We start from the raw sequence: 17869 nt of genomic DNA on the forward strand, positions 1-17869 counted from the left end.
TTATTTGTAATGTGGAAAAAATCCTCTACAACTTTTTGTAAACGAGATATTTGAATTATCTTTATATACCGTATTTTCCGTACTATAAGTCACACTTTTTTTCGTAGGTTGGCTGTTCCTGCGACTTATACTCCAGAGCGACTTATAAATGAAAAAACTGTTTCTGTTACATAAACACTGGACGCCTTTTCTGTTCATGTTTATTTTTTGTGTAGCTGAATAACTATTGTGTTATCTTACACCTATTCAGCCTGTTCGCTATTCTTTTATTGTTAGAACTTGCCTTACGTGATGTCTGTTTTGGTCAAGTAATTATGTACTACATACGTAATTATTCATTTTTGTCCTTGTGCGACTTATACTCCAGAGCGACTTATAGTCCAGAAAATACGGTGCGTGTATATAAATATATATACAGTAAAGTCTCGTTATATCGATATCGGTTAAAACGAATTACTACTTATTACGATACTATTTTCATTTCCCGGCAAATTTATAGTCTTTTATGATATAATTAGCTCCGTTAGTACGATACACGGTTATTATGATAATCCGGTTACTAGGATGCCCTTTTCCATCTCCCGCCAGCCAATTTGGTCTGCATATATCGATACAAAAGCATCTTAAATCAATCTTTGCTTAAGGATTTCAATACCAAAAAAGAACACGGTGAACGACTGCTTCCAGTCAACTTTATTTTTCACACTTCCACCACCAGAGTGCAGCACACACAGCGGAAAACACCCGTCCCTCGCGCCTACCCCTCCGGGTGGCAACACCTTCCCTATCGATAGTTCCGGGGTGAATTATGTCCCGGTAACCGGTAATCACTACAGCGTAAGTTTATTTTTATTTACTGTAGTACAAAATTTATTGTAGTACAAAAGCATGCTAGATACGCAATCCATGAACTCAAGGAGAAAATTACATGCCATATCAAAGATCCGCCCACTTTTAATGCAGTTCGGCGCAGGATCGGATATATGGATAGTCCGGTTATATCGGTATTTTTTCCGACTCCCGAGAATATCGATATAACGAGACTTTACTGTGTGTATATATATATATATATATATGAATGCCTTATGGCAAATGACAATCTTGAATCGTACGTAATACAACACTCTTAGGTATTACTCTATTTTATTTTGAAATTAGAACTTGGAAGACAAATGTTTAACTTTGGATCTTCCTTGAAGGTCCTTCCTTGATGTCGGCATTCAAATACTTGCTTCTTTCCTTTTTCTCAGACTAATCCAGATGCTTACAGATAAGCGATTTCCAGGGGTTTAAAAATAGCATCCATGGATTTTAGAAATTGACTCCTAATTAGAAACAGCGAGCCCAGTCTTCCTACTGCCAACTCCCTCATTTATATGTACCATCTATTATTGTCCAATATGTTTTTTTATGCTTTAATGTTTTTTTTCCCCTTACTTTCTCATCCTAAATAAGAAAAACCGGCTGTCCTGAAAGTGGTATCAATTTTAGATGAAACAGGCGGACTTTGCTTGTCTTCATCACATCAGGAAGCCAAGCGAGAAGAGACTTAACAACCCGATAGAGCCTTAAGTTTTATTAAAAATGCTGCAGATTGACAGCAAATTGTTTTTTTTTTCAAATCGTCGTCAGAGATGCTAGTTATGTAATACATTTCCTTCTCTTTGCTAGGTGTCAAACTGAGATGCACTTCAGTACCTGAACAACGTGAGAACTCCCCTCGCCCCGCACACCCATCTCCAGCTTATGCAAGCATTTCAACAATTAGATCACAGTAAGTGTGACCTGGGAAAAAATAGAAAGCCAGAATTTGGGGTAAAGATTATGGGCTTGGCAGAGTGTGTGTTAGAAGCTGTCAGATATGCCTTCCAGAAGCTCATTAGCATACTTCTTTTGTCTAAATATAGCCATGATCCCAAGCTGAAGGGCAAACAAACGAATCCATGTAAAAGGGTGTTGTTGATGAGCAGCCCTTTGAATGTTATCATGATGACGACACGCTGTTGTCGATGTCTCAAAGGGTGCGATGCCAGTGCCCAACATGCCGTTTACGACCCCGTTTGGAAGCGTTTACTATGCTGCTTGTGACGGAGCAAACTGCAAATGACTGCGGGCTGCAGTGATGCCAGGGGAATCTGCTGAAAGGTCATGGGCAAAACAAGCTTGGCTGCAGGGAGGACACGCGGTGACAAGGAAGCACGTGTGTCAAAAGACGCGGAAATCGCCCGGGACTTAAAAACAGTCTTGAACAGAGGCTCGCTGTCGCACTTTGCATGAAGAGAGTCAGATGCTGAGCGCTGTTCCCACCGGCCATCTCTCATTGGCCCGCTGTGTGTGCATTGAAACGGCGTGTGTTGTGCTGTACACTTGATGTGATTGTATATGAATCATAAAGGCTCGCTGCCTTATGCATGAAGTGTTGTAGCACAAAGCAGGTCACAGATGCATGTAAATGCCATGGCCCAAAGGAGACCATCGCTCTGGTTGAAATTATGTCAATTCAGCATAATTCAACATTGAGACACAACAAATATTTCATGCAATAAGTGCTCTAATTATAGCCAGGCTGTTTATTTACCTAAAATACAGTTTGAGGGCGGCATGGTCGTCTCCCGACCTGAAGGTTGCAAGTTTGATCCGCCATCATGATTGCCGTCGATCATGTGAAAGTATCCTTGGGCAAGATACTGAACCCATAGTTGTGCATCATCAGCAAGTAAAGGTGCTAACAGTGTCAAAGCACCTGGAGTACCTTGGCGGCGGAAAACCATGCAAGTGTTTACCATAAATGGAAGCGATTCATGTTCAAAGCTTGTGATATATGACGACGAGGTGTACTCCAGTCAGGGTTTCCGATACCGATCATGATTGGCCAATCAGTGCCGAAACTGATCACCAATTTTTCAACATATTTATGATGAGTGCTATTTAAAAGTTAATTAAATGAGGAGATTTCTTTGTGTTGTTGTTTTTCATGGGGCCCAGAATCCCTGGCTGCACCCTGGATATATTATCACCACCACTACCACTACCGCAAACCTTCTTCCCGTTGACATTGTTGTGATCATTTTAAAGGAAACTATTGGTGTGAAAGCCCAAATGGCATCACATGCTTGTGTGTGTGTGTGTGTGTGTGTGTGTGCCGTGATGCTGTATTTGCCCTGCAACAAATTAGTCATCCACAGGTAGGTGAGAACCGGACAGCACTCTCTTCCTATTCTCGTGTTGTTTTGGTGCGTAGGAGACCGAGAGGAGCCACAGGGGTTACCTACTCACTGAGCAGGGGAATGGGTGGAATTTATCCGTGAGATAAATATGCCGCACTAGCTTATCTGCCCATGAGGTAATGCAGTTTCCTAAATCAGTGATTCTAATTTTGTTTGCTCGCAGAGATGTCCTGTAGATTCTTGCATGCCTTATTTGTGAATATTTCATGGACTCCACTCTTGCTTTTATCAAAGAATATACATTTTAAGACCACTGCAAAATGTGAACAATTTGCATTTTGCACTGTTGGAACATAAGGGGTTTCTAAGTAGTTCAAAAGGCACAAGAAGAAATGGCCATTAAACTCAAAAAGGCTGTTCATCAAATGTTTAAAATCATAGCTCACAAAAACCCGTCTGGTTGCATTTTTTGGGGTCTACTACTTGACCCCTTTTGTGTCATAACCTTCAGCATCATTTAAGAAGACAGTCTTAGTGTGTTTTAACCTCAGTCGCAACGATGCGCCACAAGAGGTCTTGCAAATATTTTTTTGTCTTTGCCATCAAGAGGTTGTGACCGTGTGAATAACCGATGGGAAATGACACATTTTTGCCAAGATTTTGGCTTTTGAAGGCCAAACTTTAGATCAGGTGATGAACTTTATATATTTTTGCAAGATGTTGCTTACTGAAAAAAACGGTTCCTCTCTCTCCCGTTTCTTTGTATTGCATTTTGAAGCCCAACTGAGAACCTCTCAAGATCCAACAGTGCATCATGTAAATTCTTGCAGTTTTTCGAAATGGTCTTTATGTAAGAAGGCGTTTGTGAGTTAAAAAAAAAGCCTAAGAAGAAAGTGGGTTGTCCACAGTTCTGCTCTGCATTGCTTGATGGTACCAACAATTCATACCCAACCAGTTTGCCACTTCATTGGGCTGCAGAGGAAGATTGAGTAGCCTTTAACTTGCAGTGCTAGCCTTCTTTTTCTTCATTTTACATTTCTCAAACATAAAGCCCAGGCTCAAATAATGGCATCCATGTTTTTACTTTCAAGTGAAAAAAGAAATGAAAAGCATTGAATTTGTTTTATTGTTTTGCCTAATCAATAGCCAATTCTAGGCGTAAGAATGACTCCTGGTGCAATCCTTTTGTTATTTGGTGTTCAAAATAAAGACAACCAATCTCTTTTGCGGACAGCTGAGGTAGCAACAAGTTCAAGCCCACCCTCGTCCATCTCTGTGTGGCGTTTGCATGTTTTCTCCGGGTACTCCGGTTTCCTCCCACATTCCAAAAACATGCTAGGTTAATTGGCGACTCCAAATCCATTCCCTAAACCTCTTATCTTCATCAGGGTCACGGGGATATGCTGGAGCCTATCCCAGCTGACTTTGGGCGAGAGGCGAGGTATTCCCTGGACTGGTTGCCAGCCAATTGCCTTTGCCGTTCTTATCCGCTTGTGTTTGTCCATTTTAAATATTTCACAGGAAAGGCTAAATATCAGGAGTCCTTTGAGGTGCTTTTGTGATTCAGAGCTTTTACTTGGCACTATTGTTAGTTATGTCTGCAAAATAAATTCAGCAATGTGCCATTACACCCTTAACAACTACCATAATAAACATATTAAAGCGAGTTTACAGTTAATGTGCTGCAGGTGGGTTTGGCTCACCAAACCAAGCGCTCGTTTTCTGTGACGTTTGTCACAGTTTCAGAGGAAGACATTTAGCCAAATTCCGTTGTGATGGTAAAGAACATCAAGCTATCAGCAACTTGCAACGCCGGCATTGCTACAACACCCGGTCTGGGGCTTGTTCCTATCGCCACTGCATTTTAAAAGTGCAAACAAAGACGACTTGAGGGCTAAAGCGATCTGGGATCTTGGAGCCACAGTTTGTACTGCTATATTTTTTTTAACATGTTTTGGTAATAGTAGTACATGGTTAAGGTGAATCAATAGGTACAGTTTGTCAAATCCAACTTGAGTCTATACCTCCAGGTGTGCACAAACTACCGGTAAATCCACATTGAAAATAATCGTAAATAAATATCAAGAATCCTTGATTAATACCTCAAATAGCAATTACCTTTTGTTAAAGAGAGTATTTAATACAGCTCTTATATTGCTTTTTAATTCATGTGGTTTCCTGATTGCTCCCATATATAATTTACATTGTATGCCGTTATCCACTTTAATAGGCGGAGAATTTAAAGTGAAACAGTAAATCCAGTCTTGTCTCCATCACTGGTATATTACAGGAGGCCAAGATGAGGCATGCCGTCGAGAAATTGTGAAAACTCATAATGTTTACCAAGTCAAAATTAGGAGTCGGCAAAGTGTCTGTGCTGGGAAATGGTTTTGTTTTCATCTGTGCTTCTCTGCAGCTGAAATTTGGAAAGATGCACTCTGTGAGGCGATAGAAAGTGCCATCAAAGGCAAAAAGCTCTGTTTGCCTCCATGATGAAGGCAAAGGTTTCTCTGTCTTCTGAAGCTTTTAGTCACGACTCTGTCTTTCTAGCAGCCACTGTTTGATCTGTGTGCAAGGCACCGTGTTTTCTAATGTGGTGAGATTGCATGTTCTTGTATTTTCTGTATAGTTGCATTGGGACAAAATACAACAGCACTCTTTATCTGTGAGGGTAGTCCCACTTTTGTTGATGTGAGCACATTTTCTCCCTTTTTGAATGTTGTCTTAAATTGCATCACCTCAGTACCTCTCCTGATTGGTTGGACGCCTCTGTCAGGAGCTGCTTTTATACCCAAGCTTTCCATGCATGTTCACTTTCGATTCCCGGGGCTTACAGTACCTCCTTTTGTTGGAGGGAAAATACTTTCCAGGAAGCTCTTGAGGGTTTTTTTTCATGGGGATGCATGTGATGATGGTGCAGTGTGAATGCATCTTTATCATCCAGGTAATTTAAAGTAGAAGGAGGGGAATTGTGCATGAAACCTTACTTTCTTGTGGCTGTGAGAGAAGCAGTCACAGCAAGGTCAGTTCATTGGCAATAAAGGGCAGATGAGTGAACAATCATAACAACCCCGTTTTGGGCTGCACAATTCCACAAACAATGTAAAATTGTTAGGTGAAATATAAAAATGTAGAAATTGGATGTGTTAATGTGAATCAAGCTCACGCTCTTTCCTTTGTGTTGCCGTAATCCTCCGGCAAGTATTGTCTTTTTCTTCTGCAGCTGTTTTATTCCGACGACACATGTTAATGGCCTCATGTGCTTCCATCTTTTTCCACATGCATGCATAATTTAAAGGAGAAGACTCGTGTATTAACTAGCAATGGAGCAAGAGAGAGAGCGAGAGAACGGTGGTTCAATGTTACACTTTTGTATGGGTGTGCTTTACTCATGAGCAAATAACATCTACAGCCCAGCGTGACAAAATATTTTATTCATGAAAAAAAAAAGCAGCGCCTCTGTAGATCGAAAACAAAGAGTACAACTGATCAACTGATTACCATGAACTAATGCTGCAGTACATAATATATAGCAACCGTTTGAAATAGCGTTAGCCGTCCTTCCCTATTAGCGTTGGAACCAAGGTCAGGAGGCACAGGGGAGATTCAAATTGCAACTGCTCCAGGGCCCCACTTAATTATCTCTAACATCCGGGCTAAGACCTTGCCCTTAGAGATCATTGCTAACTGTCGGCGCCGTGCTCCCCCTACTCCACCATCATTCTTAAAGTGAAAGTAAACTAACCCAGAGGTGTCTTTGTTTGTGATTCCCTGGAACATATACCTTGGGGGAAATATTTATTTGAGCACACTTTTCCGCAATCGACTGAAATCCTGCAGTTTCTCTGCTCAATGTACAAAGCAGTCTAAAGTTGGCCGATGAAAACCTCAACTATTCACTGAAAGATCTTTGGACAATTTAATGTGATGACATTTTACATGACATTTTTTGTAGATCGGTCTTCTAGCCTAACGGTGACCCAAAACGTACAGTCAAGGGGACCAAGGAATGGTTCAAGAATAAGCACCTTAAGATCTTTGCGTGACCTAGGCTGTGTTCAAAACCGCATACTTACCTACGACTCATACTAACTCAGTGTGTCTACACTGGCAATATGCGATGTTTTGAGTATGTGAGAAGTTCCCGGATGCATACTGCATTTGCCAGAAATGTTGAGTATGAATCATCAGCTTACTACTCATACCCATATTACCGAGGATACGACGCGATGTGATGTCACCACATTAAAAAAAAAACATTGGCTGAACACTGAAGCAGCAGCAGCGGGACGTATTGCGAGTTGTTTCGCTTCTTGTTTTCAAAGTAAAAGCAGTGATTTATTGTTATGTTTTGTTTTGGATGAGAAAAGTAAGGGGGTGTTTAATTTTGTCAAAATAACCGAAAGTGCGTGGCTCACTTTGGCTAGCTTAAATTTTGCCGAATTTGTCCAAACGAAATTGTAAACAGTTGGTATTTGGACAAATAAATGGCACACTTGGGATCTAAACGGACACTTTCTCGCCTGATTAAAAAAAAAAAAAATCTCAATAAAGTGATGTATTTAAAGAGTTTAGAGCTAAAGTGAAATCAGCTTCAATTTGTCTATTTCGGCTCGGGTAGGAGTGCAATGCATTGTGGGTTATCATGTAGTACGCTGTAGTGTAAACGCTTTGCATACTGTCTGATAGATTGAGTATGCAGTTTGGAGTGTGGATAGTATGGGCATTGAAGTATGTAGTAGTTAGTATGCGGTTTCGAACACAGCCCCAGTCTGCACACCTTAATTCTATAAAAAATCTGTAGAGGGAGCTGAAACTTTGTGTTGCCTACTACTAAGCTTGCGGCTCAAATACGACCTTTTAGCTTTTACTTTGTTTTTTGTTGATTGATTGTGTCTTTGTTAAAATAAACCTGCTAAAAACCATTTATGGCCTCTTCATGTCCACTTACAAAACAGTGCGGATAAAATAATTATTTCCCCCCCAACTGTATCGTAACCCATCATGTCTCTTGCACAACACTCAACATGAGCACCCTCTTGCACCTGCCACGGGTACCGATCTCAACATGTCATTCATCAGATGCATTATATTACCATCGTGCATTATTCAATTTTGAATCAGGGACTGCCATCTTGCTGACGATCTGCCTTCCAAATGTAATAGCTCAGACAGAAATAGCCTTGACAGCACAGCGCTGTGATTATGTGAATTTGGACGACCCTCCCCTCCCCACCAAATGTAATATCATGTTTCTTTTTTTTTTTTTTTTGACTGGTGAGCTTGTTAAAAGTCCTCCTCGTGTCTCCATTGTTGCTAGGTAGGAGCATTAATCTGCTTTGACAACATTTATGTGTAAACCTGTAATGAGCGATAGAAACTACATACATTTGGCCTTATCAAGATAATGCATGTTGATGCCGCAATCTGGCTGATATACCAGCAATATTGAGCGAAACAAACTACAAGCAAACAGGCTGACAGGGAACAGAGCAGGTGAAAAAGGGCGGTACAAGATTGGACTCGGTTTGTGTGTAAGCTGTCCAACAAATCAGCAGAAGTCAGAGGGGGCAGCAATTATAACAAATTTGTTTTACCACCCAAAAATGATACTGACTTCTGCCATGTTTGCCGGTTTTTACTGTTGGCATGGCACTATTCCAAGAATTCTTTGCTTTTAATTGGAAAAACATATATATATGTACAGCACCAAATGTTGCCAGCTATTTTGTGGCAAACAAAAAAAATATATCAATATTTTTTCATATAATCCACTCTCGATTATCATGATTGTTTTATTAAACCATGTGGTATTTTTGATTGCTGCCTTGGTCCGACGCCTTCTGCAGACTCTGCTCGCATTTTCTCTGTCTGCATAATCACTTGTGTGGTATTTCATGAAATTATTAATCAGGTTTCTTGTGTTGCCAGTTTTTGAGGCCATACCTTGCACATTGACTTGATTTGCTAAACATCACTTGCCCAAACCCAAACCATGGCCACAGCCGACGCCGAGTAACCTCTGTGGGTTTAGCTCCACGTTTGGTCATTCTGTTTACCTCTGTGGCAACTTGTAAGTGGTGCAGAAAAAGATCAAATCTTATCATACTTTTCCACCATGGTTGAAGTAAATACTGTATACTCGCAGCTGATCCTTGTACTTGACCTGAAATTTATGGTGATCACGATCATATAATCTCCCACTGTTATTTTTTCACATTCAAATTTCATCAGGAGTGTTTATTGCAAAAGGGATTTTAGTCCATATCGCCCATCCCTGGTGTAAAAGTAGCTTCCATGGCACACAAAGCTGACTCAGGGATGCTGCTGACTTCTGTTTTAATCCTTCAGAATCCATGCGACTGTTAGACTTCAGAAAGGGACACAGATAATGTTCCTTCTGAAATGTATCCACTTTTCCCCAGCATGCACTTGACCGCCCCAAAAAAATCAAATACAAGAAAAAGTGAGAGACATTGTTGTTGTTCTTATCGCACATATTTCTTCCCCAAAGCCTTCACTGTATTAGGTTTTTTCCTCAAGACAAGATAGTGCTATACTGATCTTGTCATGCACCGCAAATCCAGTTTTCAGGTATATTTTGCTCACCCGGAGCTTTGTCAATTTGTTACACCACCATGCTATGTCATGCTCTTTTAAATTAAGGTCATTTCTATTCCTTGTTTGCATAATAATCTGGGAAAAAAAATATGTTCACTGATGGATGAACACAGAACATGTTGTTCTTTTGGTCGTATTATGTTTATTCCCATGAGAACACGCATAAAACAGATGACATTCCTGCAATGAAAGATGAGCACTCTCTAACAACAAACCTAGCAAATGGAATCTAACGCAATAATGTCACAGTGAAAATAAATGAACTGATTGGACAAGCATCTGTAAAACAATCGACTGGTGCGTTGGAAGGATTCAAACATGATTATGGATCTATAATTTATTTCAATAAATGAAAGCTGGATATTAAAATCATGATTTTTGTATATTGTAGAAATTGTTTTCGTTTTGCATGCCTAGAAAATACCCTGTATCTTTTAATATCGCTGTATTAAACATATTCCGAAGTCGAGGACGTCTAGGGGTCACCTCATGCAGGCAGTCTCAAATCAAGTCAGTCAGTTGCTACTGTCCGTCTCCATAAGCCACCACAAGGGCCGTTGAACAGAACACATGGAAGGAAACGAGTGAAGAGACGGAAAATGTGGAAAGACAAAGAACACTTCAAGTAATAGGGTGAGGACCGAAGGGAACCATGATGAAAAAAGGCAAATATTCCTGATGATCGACACAAGATGAGATCATCATTGACAGTTGCATTGTTGCAAGTGGGACTCCATTTGGAATAAAATATACATGGAGCATTTCATTGTCATCGTGTGTCTCATCCAGCATTTCGTAGACCATTTGAAAAATACATTTTGTATAAAATCCAGAGCCACAACATGCATCAGCCAGCAGCAATAGCTAGGTGATCTACAGCGATCAAACTGCCGCCATTTCCTCTTAATGTAATACTGAAAGTCACAGTACCGTTTTATTAACCGAGAGGTGGGTTTCAAGAAAGAATATGTGTACAACTGGACGTCAATCACAATCTGAGTGAGCAATGGCTTAATTTCTACTGTCTGTATCATTGCCATACGACACGTTCTCTGAACCTGCAGAGATCTTTGCAAAGATCTTTGATTGCATGTACATTTTGAAATTATTAGTTGTAGGTTAAATGGAAATTAAAATTGTTACGGTATTGCGCTATAATGATGGCAGATTGAATCTTGGTGTTTTTGTTTGATTTGATTTTGAGTGACTCTGATATTAACTGAAATTGCATCCAGTCAAACTATTTATTTATTGATGCGCTTTTTCTGCTGCACAGATCATGTTGAAATAAGTACAGGAAATGTGGGAAACCATTCAATCCATCCACAACAATTGTTGCTTTTTGTGTCAGCCGCCGTCACACGTGTTTACATTAGCCTTGAATGCCGCACACCCGCTGCGATGCAAGAAGCTGGGTTTTCGTTATGCAACTAAATTATTCCGTGTGAATAAAACCTGAAGTTAATTACATTTTCATACCTAAAAAATTATGTGTCCAGTCATCACGATCGTTATCATTTTTCACTGTACTATTTTTCATGAATTTAACATTGTGCAGTTATCGTTTTTTTTTTACATGTTTTTTTTTAATGAAAAGAATGAAAGAATGCAACTCTTAGTTGGCGGGTTTGAGAATTTGCCATACACTGCGCTGTACACACTTCAAGGGAGGCTTAAAATATTTTTATTTTTCAAACCTGCTGAGCTAACTTCGGTTGTGTTCAAAGGCAAAATGAATAGATTTTTACTTCCCGCAGTGAGAGTGAATAAACAGAGTCTGGGGTTATTCTCCACAAAATCTGTTTTTGTGGAGTTCGCATAGGCCAATTGTATCATATTCTCCAAGGGAGGTCTTGCTGTACCACACTTTGAAAACCTCTGGTCTGGCCTACGCCATTGCTAGAGTTATTTCCTGCAGCCATCTGTTTGTTGGTTAGCAGGCCATTTCTTGGTTTGTGGAGAATGGGGGTTGATTAATCCATTTCCATTATAAAATAATCATAAAACAAGAAAAGGATCCATAGTCTTGACCGCAACACTTGTTGAAGACATGATGTTTATGCTACAGACAAGGTTTGTTAGCTTCCAGCACATATAACGTATTAATTGGCATGAGTTTGGTCTTTTGTCAACTAAGAAGTGCATGGTAACTGCTGTCCACTTGTAATTTACCACCGCAGCTTTTAAGTAAATGGCACTTCACAATTGCGAGGGGAAGAAACAAAATCAATCAGTCACTCAGTTGCATTGTCTTCTTTTACCAGCCTGTGTTGCAGCTAATTACCCTGAAAATGAGCATAGAATGAGGTACAAGCTGGCTTATTTTGGGGCAAAGCTCCCAGTGTGTGCGACAGAGACAATTAGTCACACATAAATGACGATATACGCTACACTAAAGACAGGGATTTGAAAAAGAAAACTGCATATCGGTTGCATTTGGATGGCTTCCTATGTTTTCCTATGAGCAAACTATTAGCCTTACATATTCCAGTGAAGAGGAAGCAGGGGATGGAAACTGTTTTCTTCCATCACTGCAGAGAAGCCGTCTTTCAGACGCATTAGCTTTGTTGAAATCAATCAATACTCTTTAAAATCAGAGCAATGGTGTATCCATAAAGTGCCGGATAACCTGTAATCTTTAGATGGCGTTTCCCTCACACAACTGCAATCGTAGCAAGTGGACATGATTATAGGATTATAAAAAGACAATCGGCACCACCAAGTTTGAAGTGAAGATATAGATGCTGTACGTATGTGTGTCGGTACTTACAGTACAGTGTCTAAAAACCAATCTATACTATAGATTGACACTCTAGTAGAGGAGTATTGCATGAAAGTGTCCTTGCAATGGAACAAGCTGGCCATTAATGGCTTATCAGTCAGGTAGTCCATCGGCAAAGGGCGTCTCTTCCAAAGCAGCCGCTGAGCCATTGGTCTCTCCTCTATCGCCTCCTGATTCCCTCTCCTCCTTGTCCTCGTCCTGACTCAGTGGGTCCAAGTCGGACAGGCGGTTTAGAGGATCAAAAGAATGCATTTTTGGTTCCGGGCTGAGTAATGACAGCTGAGGCAATAGCGGCCCTTCCCGGAGCTTGGCGGCCATCTCCTTGGCGCTGCAGGTGGGGGTGTTGGTTTCGTAGACGTCGTGGAAGTTATTGTAGTCGACCTCATAGAAGCCCTTCTCCAGAGAGAGAACGGGTGTGAATCGGTAGCCCCAAAGCACTTCTGTGTCCAGGTAGGAGCTTCTTGCTTGGCACGTCATCCCTATACCGAGTCAGGCAGACGGGTGAACACACACACACACACAAAACATATGGAGTACACACACATCCACAGTGCACAGGTAAACACAGAGAAATGAAAAGAAATACGGAGAATGACATCAGTAAATTATTCATGCTTGTACACAAATTGAGAAAAGGCCAAAGCTGCAGAGCAGCTGGTAAACGCTGGTAGAAAATCATTGCTTTCATGTTCAACTCTTCAATTCATTTTATAGCATGCGGCCCACAATCCATTTTCAGTTGGTCTGTGTCAAAGTCTAAAAATATGACCCCTCATATACAGTAATATCTACTTAACTGTTTTGTTCTTCATTGTGAATCAAACCTGATTAAAGGTGATGAATGTAGCCGAATCCTCGGCCATCATAGCTCATAAGAAAATGGCTGTGTTCGAAACCGCATACTTACCTACTACTCATACTAACTCTTTGAGTATGCAGTGTGTCTACACTGGCAGTATGCGATTTTTGAGTATGCGAGAAGTTCCCAGATGCATACTGCATTTGCCGGAAATTTTGAATATGTATTGTCAGCTTACTACTCATACCCAAATTACCCAAGATGCAATGCAATGTGACGTCACCCCCCCAAAAAAAACAAAAATGGCTGAACACTGAACAGCAGAATGGACCAAACGGCGGTGTCAAGCAGGATATATTGTCAGTTGGTTTGCTTCTTCTTTTCAAAGTAAAAGCAGTGATTTATCACTGTTTTTTGTATGAGAAAAGTAAGAGGTGTTTTATTTTGTCAAAATATCCGGAAGTGCGTTGCTCACTTCGGCTACCTTAAATTTTGCTGAATTTGTCCGAATGAAATTGTAAACGGTTGGTATTTGGACAAATAATTGGCATACTCGGGATCTGAATGGCCACTTTCTCGCCTGACTAAAAAAAAACAACAAAAAAAGTCAAAGTGATGTATTTAAAGAGTTTCGGGCTAAAGTGAAATCAGCTTCAGCCGGGTAGGAGCGCAATGCATTGTGGGTTATCATGTAGTACGCTGTACTGTAAACACTTTGCATACTGCCAGATGGATTTGGTATGCAGTATGGAGTGTGGATAGTATGGGCATGGAAGTACTATGTAGTAGTCAGTATGCGGTTTCGAACACAGCCATTGTCTTCAACTCATTTTATTCAGAATTTGAGAGAGGTGAAAAAGTGAAAGGTTTGAACTTTCAACAGAAAAAAAATGGACACACTATTCCTGCTCGATCTCCACAGTCGTGTGCAAAAGTGATTTAAAAATAGAAGGACAGTAAATTCAGCGTCTCTTATGTTGCTGCACAAGAGAGGGCTCTGAGACTTTTGTTATTATTCCCTCTGGATATTAATGGCCTAGTTTGTACTTCTTACAAATGTTTGTCTTTTACTATAAATTTTGGATGACAAACACTTTTTTTTTCACACGCTTAAACAATGGTGTGGCTAGTTTATGGCTAAAATAACTACAATTCCCATGATACTGAGAACACAGAGTCAGGGAATTTGACTGGTGAAGTGGACGTTAACACATATGCAGTGGACTTTTTTAATCTGACAAATATTAAGTGAGTTTGATCCACTGTAGAATTATTACAGCTTCTGTTTAGTGTTTGGACCGCAACAGCTGTTGAATTCCGCTGAACTCACATCTCAGCACCGGCGCAGTCGAGTGTTGGTAGGATTGCAAGGTCTGGGTGGTAGGGTTCTGTGTAAATATCCCCTGTTACATCATGGACACCTGAGGCTTATAAGCAAGTATTTCTTCATTAAATTTGGTGGGTGCAGAAGTCTGGAATTTACTGTCAGAATAATTTCCTGTATTGCCATCTTTCCCTATGTAAGTTGCCATTTGTGACATGTACTGTCTAATATGCAATTTGTACTGTCCGTCAAATGTTTGCAGCATTTCTTGAAAGGCTGGCTTTTCAATAGAGATGCCAACATAAATTGTCCTGACAAAAATGTTGCATTCATTTTCCGGTTAGCGTCCAATTATGGCTTGTGTTTATATTTGTAATATATAAATTTATTATTGTTGTGTTATTAATACAATGTGTATCAAACTGCGTTCTTGTCACATTTTGTGCTACAATTAGCTTGCTAACGCAGTCATCCGTTGCACATCAAATTTCTGTTTATATATAAACATTAAAAGTCATGCTGTTTCATGGTTGAATACAGCCTATTCCATCAAAAGATGGGCTACTGTTGCAGCCGTAAGCCATACCACGATGAAACTCTGAACCACTGATGCCACTTCCTGTCCGTGCCACCACAACACGTTTACTGGAATCGTATTTACGTTTCAAATGGTGTTATGTGTACTAATATTGTGCAATACCAGTATAAACAAGACTGTAGCGGTGTTATTTCATGTTCATTGCTGTAACTACAAAAATATTCTTTTTAAAAATAAGAATTCCTTCTTGATGGAAATTCACTTTTCACAGTTGGGTCTGGAACCAATCCGTTTTGATAAACAAGGGATCATTGTACAGTTTACTCAAGTACAGTGTTCATTACACAAGCCAGTCCAACTTATAAGGTCAAACTTTTGGGGTTTTGTAGCATAAGAACATGGGGTTGGCCTAAACTTTTTCACGTTATGCCGTCAAGGGCGCTTACATCTTTAGGATCTAACATAACTTTTAGCATTCATGTTTTGCTAGCTGTCAATAAGCAAGAACAAGTACACTACCGCTCAAAAGTTTGGGATCACTTGCAAATTTCTTTCTTTTCCAAAGAAAAACACATTCTCATGCATTTCACAAACAATTAAAATTATTTTTCAAAGAAAGATCTATATTTTTGCATAGAGGCCTACTATCAACAACTGTCAGTCCTCTGCATCAATCTCCTGGTATGGCTTCGAATCCAAGTTCATCATTTTATAAGGCTAATAGATGATTAGAAAAGCCATCTAAAAATCTAAACTAAAACTAAAATCTCTTACCATGCTGTTAACTACTCCCTTCAGAGAGCAGCACAAACTGGGTCTAACAAGGACAGAAAAACGCTGCACAACTGTGCAAGAGAGTGTGTAGTTTAAGACAAAGATGCCTCACAGCTGCACTAAATAGTAGCCATCAAACACCAGTGTCAGTATCAACAGTGAAGCGGTGACTTCAGGATGCTGGACTTCATAGCAGGACTGCCAAGAAAAAGCCATATCTCAGACTGGACAAAAACATTTCCAAGTCATCCCAAACTTTTGAGCGGTAGTGTACATAACATTTAGCTTTCGTATATACTGTATATTAATACTTTATAAGATCACTTACAGGTAGGTGGATCAATAACACTGATTACTGAATGTAATCCTGGCCCATCCAGACATCTAGTATGGAAATACCCTTTTAGACCTTTTAAACCATCTAAGTAGAAACATAAAAGAGCACCTAATAACATAATTAAAGTTGTAGTCCATTTTCGGTGAGACACTTCCTGCTACTGTGCATGCTGACTTAATGGGATGAAGACATCATTAGCCGCCACTCCCCCACATGCATTCCCCTGCGTTCGTGTGGTCAGAAGTAATTAGCATGCCTGGTCTTATTTCCACAAGGTTTCTTTTAATCGTGGTAGCACGTGTTATGTCAAGTGTTCATACGGTGAGGACGACGACATGTCCACGTGTTTTTGTCCTTGTGTATTTTGCCCTTCTGTGTGGCCCTCAAGACTTCCCCGTGCACGCTCATGTCTTGCGCTGACTAAGCTTTGTTGCTGGTGGAAATCGCCCTTATGTGTCTCTTGGGGACTTTACTTGGCCCCCTCAAGGCTTCCATGTTCTTAGTCATCTCATGAGCTCGGTTTCAGCCCGCGCTATGCAGACGACTCATGCTTGATTCATTCCTGTCCCAAAAATGTTGCAGCTCAGGACTTATGTCAAATAATAAAAGGAAATGACGATTTACAATCTAGCAGGAAAGGGAGCGGCATTTAATAGGGGACATGTACTTTTCCATGCATTTTACCTTTAAATGGAAACTTAAAGCACTGCGCTGATAATTTTAATAAGGATAAGTCATAGTTAACCACGGGGTGTTAAACTCCCAATTAGATTCAGCTGAGTGAAATGATGCTTTTCTTGTAAAATCATCAGCTTGAAATGATCAAGGTTGGCACTTGAGGTACTGTATGAAGTAACCATGAGAGGGCTGTTAGCTCTCGCAAACAAATCTAGCGCAATCCGTGCAATGTGAAATGCTAAACTAATTAGTCACTTTAGACATCATAAAACAGTCAAACCTTCTATGCCCCAGTTTTTGTATGAATTGTTTTTTTTGTCAAAAATTTAGCCACGGGACAATATTGCACATAGCAAACTAGTCCATGTTCCCTGTACTGTATTGTTCCTTGAACTCAAGGGCCCGAATAAAGCAGCCAATGCGTTGTTGACTTACTGTCCATGCATTTTTTCATTGAGTGAGGCTTCTAAATAACTCACAATGGGGCCAAAGAAAGTCTTGTCATCATTTAAAACTATCATTGTCTCTAAAATCTATTTTTGTTCATGTTATTTGATGTCTGTAACATATTAATTAAATTTACATGACTTCCTTTGGGAAGAATTGCCTCGGTTTTTGGACGTCTTAGAACAGCTTAATGATGAAAACCAAGGTTCCACTGTAGTGTAGGGCTACAACTAATGATTAATTTCTGAGTCGATTAATCCAACACTTGTTTGATTAATCTGATAAACGGTCATGTTCCAGACGGACCAAATCAATATGAGGCCCATAACATATCAGAAAAGAGGCAAAAATGTTTTATATTAATAATGTTTTAATATTTTTTTTTCCAAAATCAAAGCTGAT

General features: G+C 40.0%; 1 protein-coding gene and 1 long non-coding RNA gene across 3 annotated transcripts in view; one reads left to right on the top strand and one right to left on the bottom strand.

Moving 5' to 3' along the window:
- The first annotated feature begins 1671 nt into the window (after positions 1 to 1671).
- Positions 1672 to 17869, top strand: part of LOC131134684 (uncharacterized) — a 60079-nt gene continuing 43881 nt past the window's right edge. Inside the window, exon 1 of the long non-coding RNA XR_013627981.1 lies at positions 1672 to 1774. This is a non-coding gene — a long non-coding RNA (uncharacterized LOC131134684). The remainder of the gene's footprint in view (positions 1775 to 17869) is intronic.
- Positions 6162 to 17869, bottom strand: part of kcnj5 (potassium inwardly rectifying channel subfamily J member 5) — a 30120-nt gene continuing 18412 nt past the window's right edge. The window contains exon 3 of one of the 2 annotated variants that reach the window (XM_058080203.2): positions 6162 to 13049. In XM_058080203.2, coding sequence (XP_057936186.1) covers positions 12664 to 13049 — 386 coding nt within the window. In that variant the 3' untranslated portion in view covers positions 6162 to 12663. The remainder of the gene's footprint in view (positions 13050 to 17869) is intronic. The other variant, XM_058080202.2, reaches the window with a different exon arrangement.

Source organism: Doryrhamphus excisus, linkage group LG8, assembly GCF_037039965.1.
Source record: "Doryrhamphus excisus strain RoL-2023G ecotype Guam linkage group LG8, RoL_Dexc_Guam_v1.1, whole genome shotgun sequence".
NCBI classification, from domain to species: domain Eukaryota; kingdom Metazoa; phylum Chordata; class Actinopteri; order Syngnathiformes; family Syngnathidae; genus Doryrhamphus; species Doryrhamphus excisus.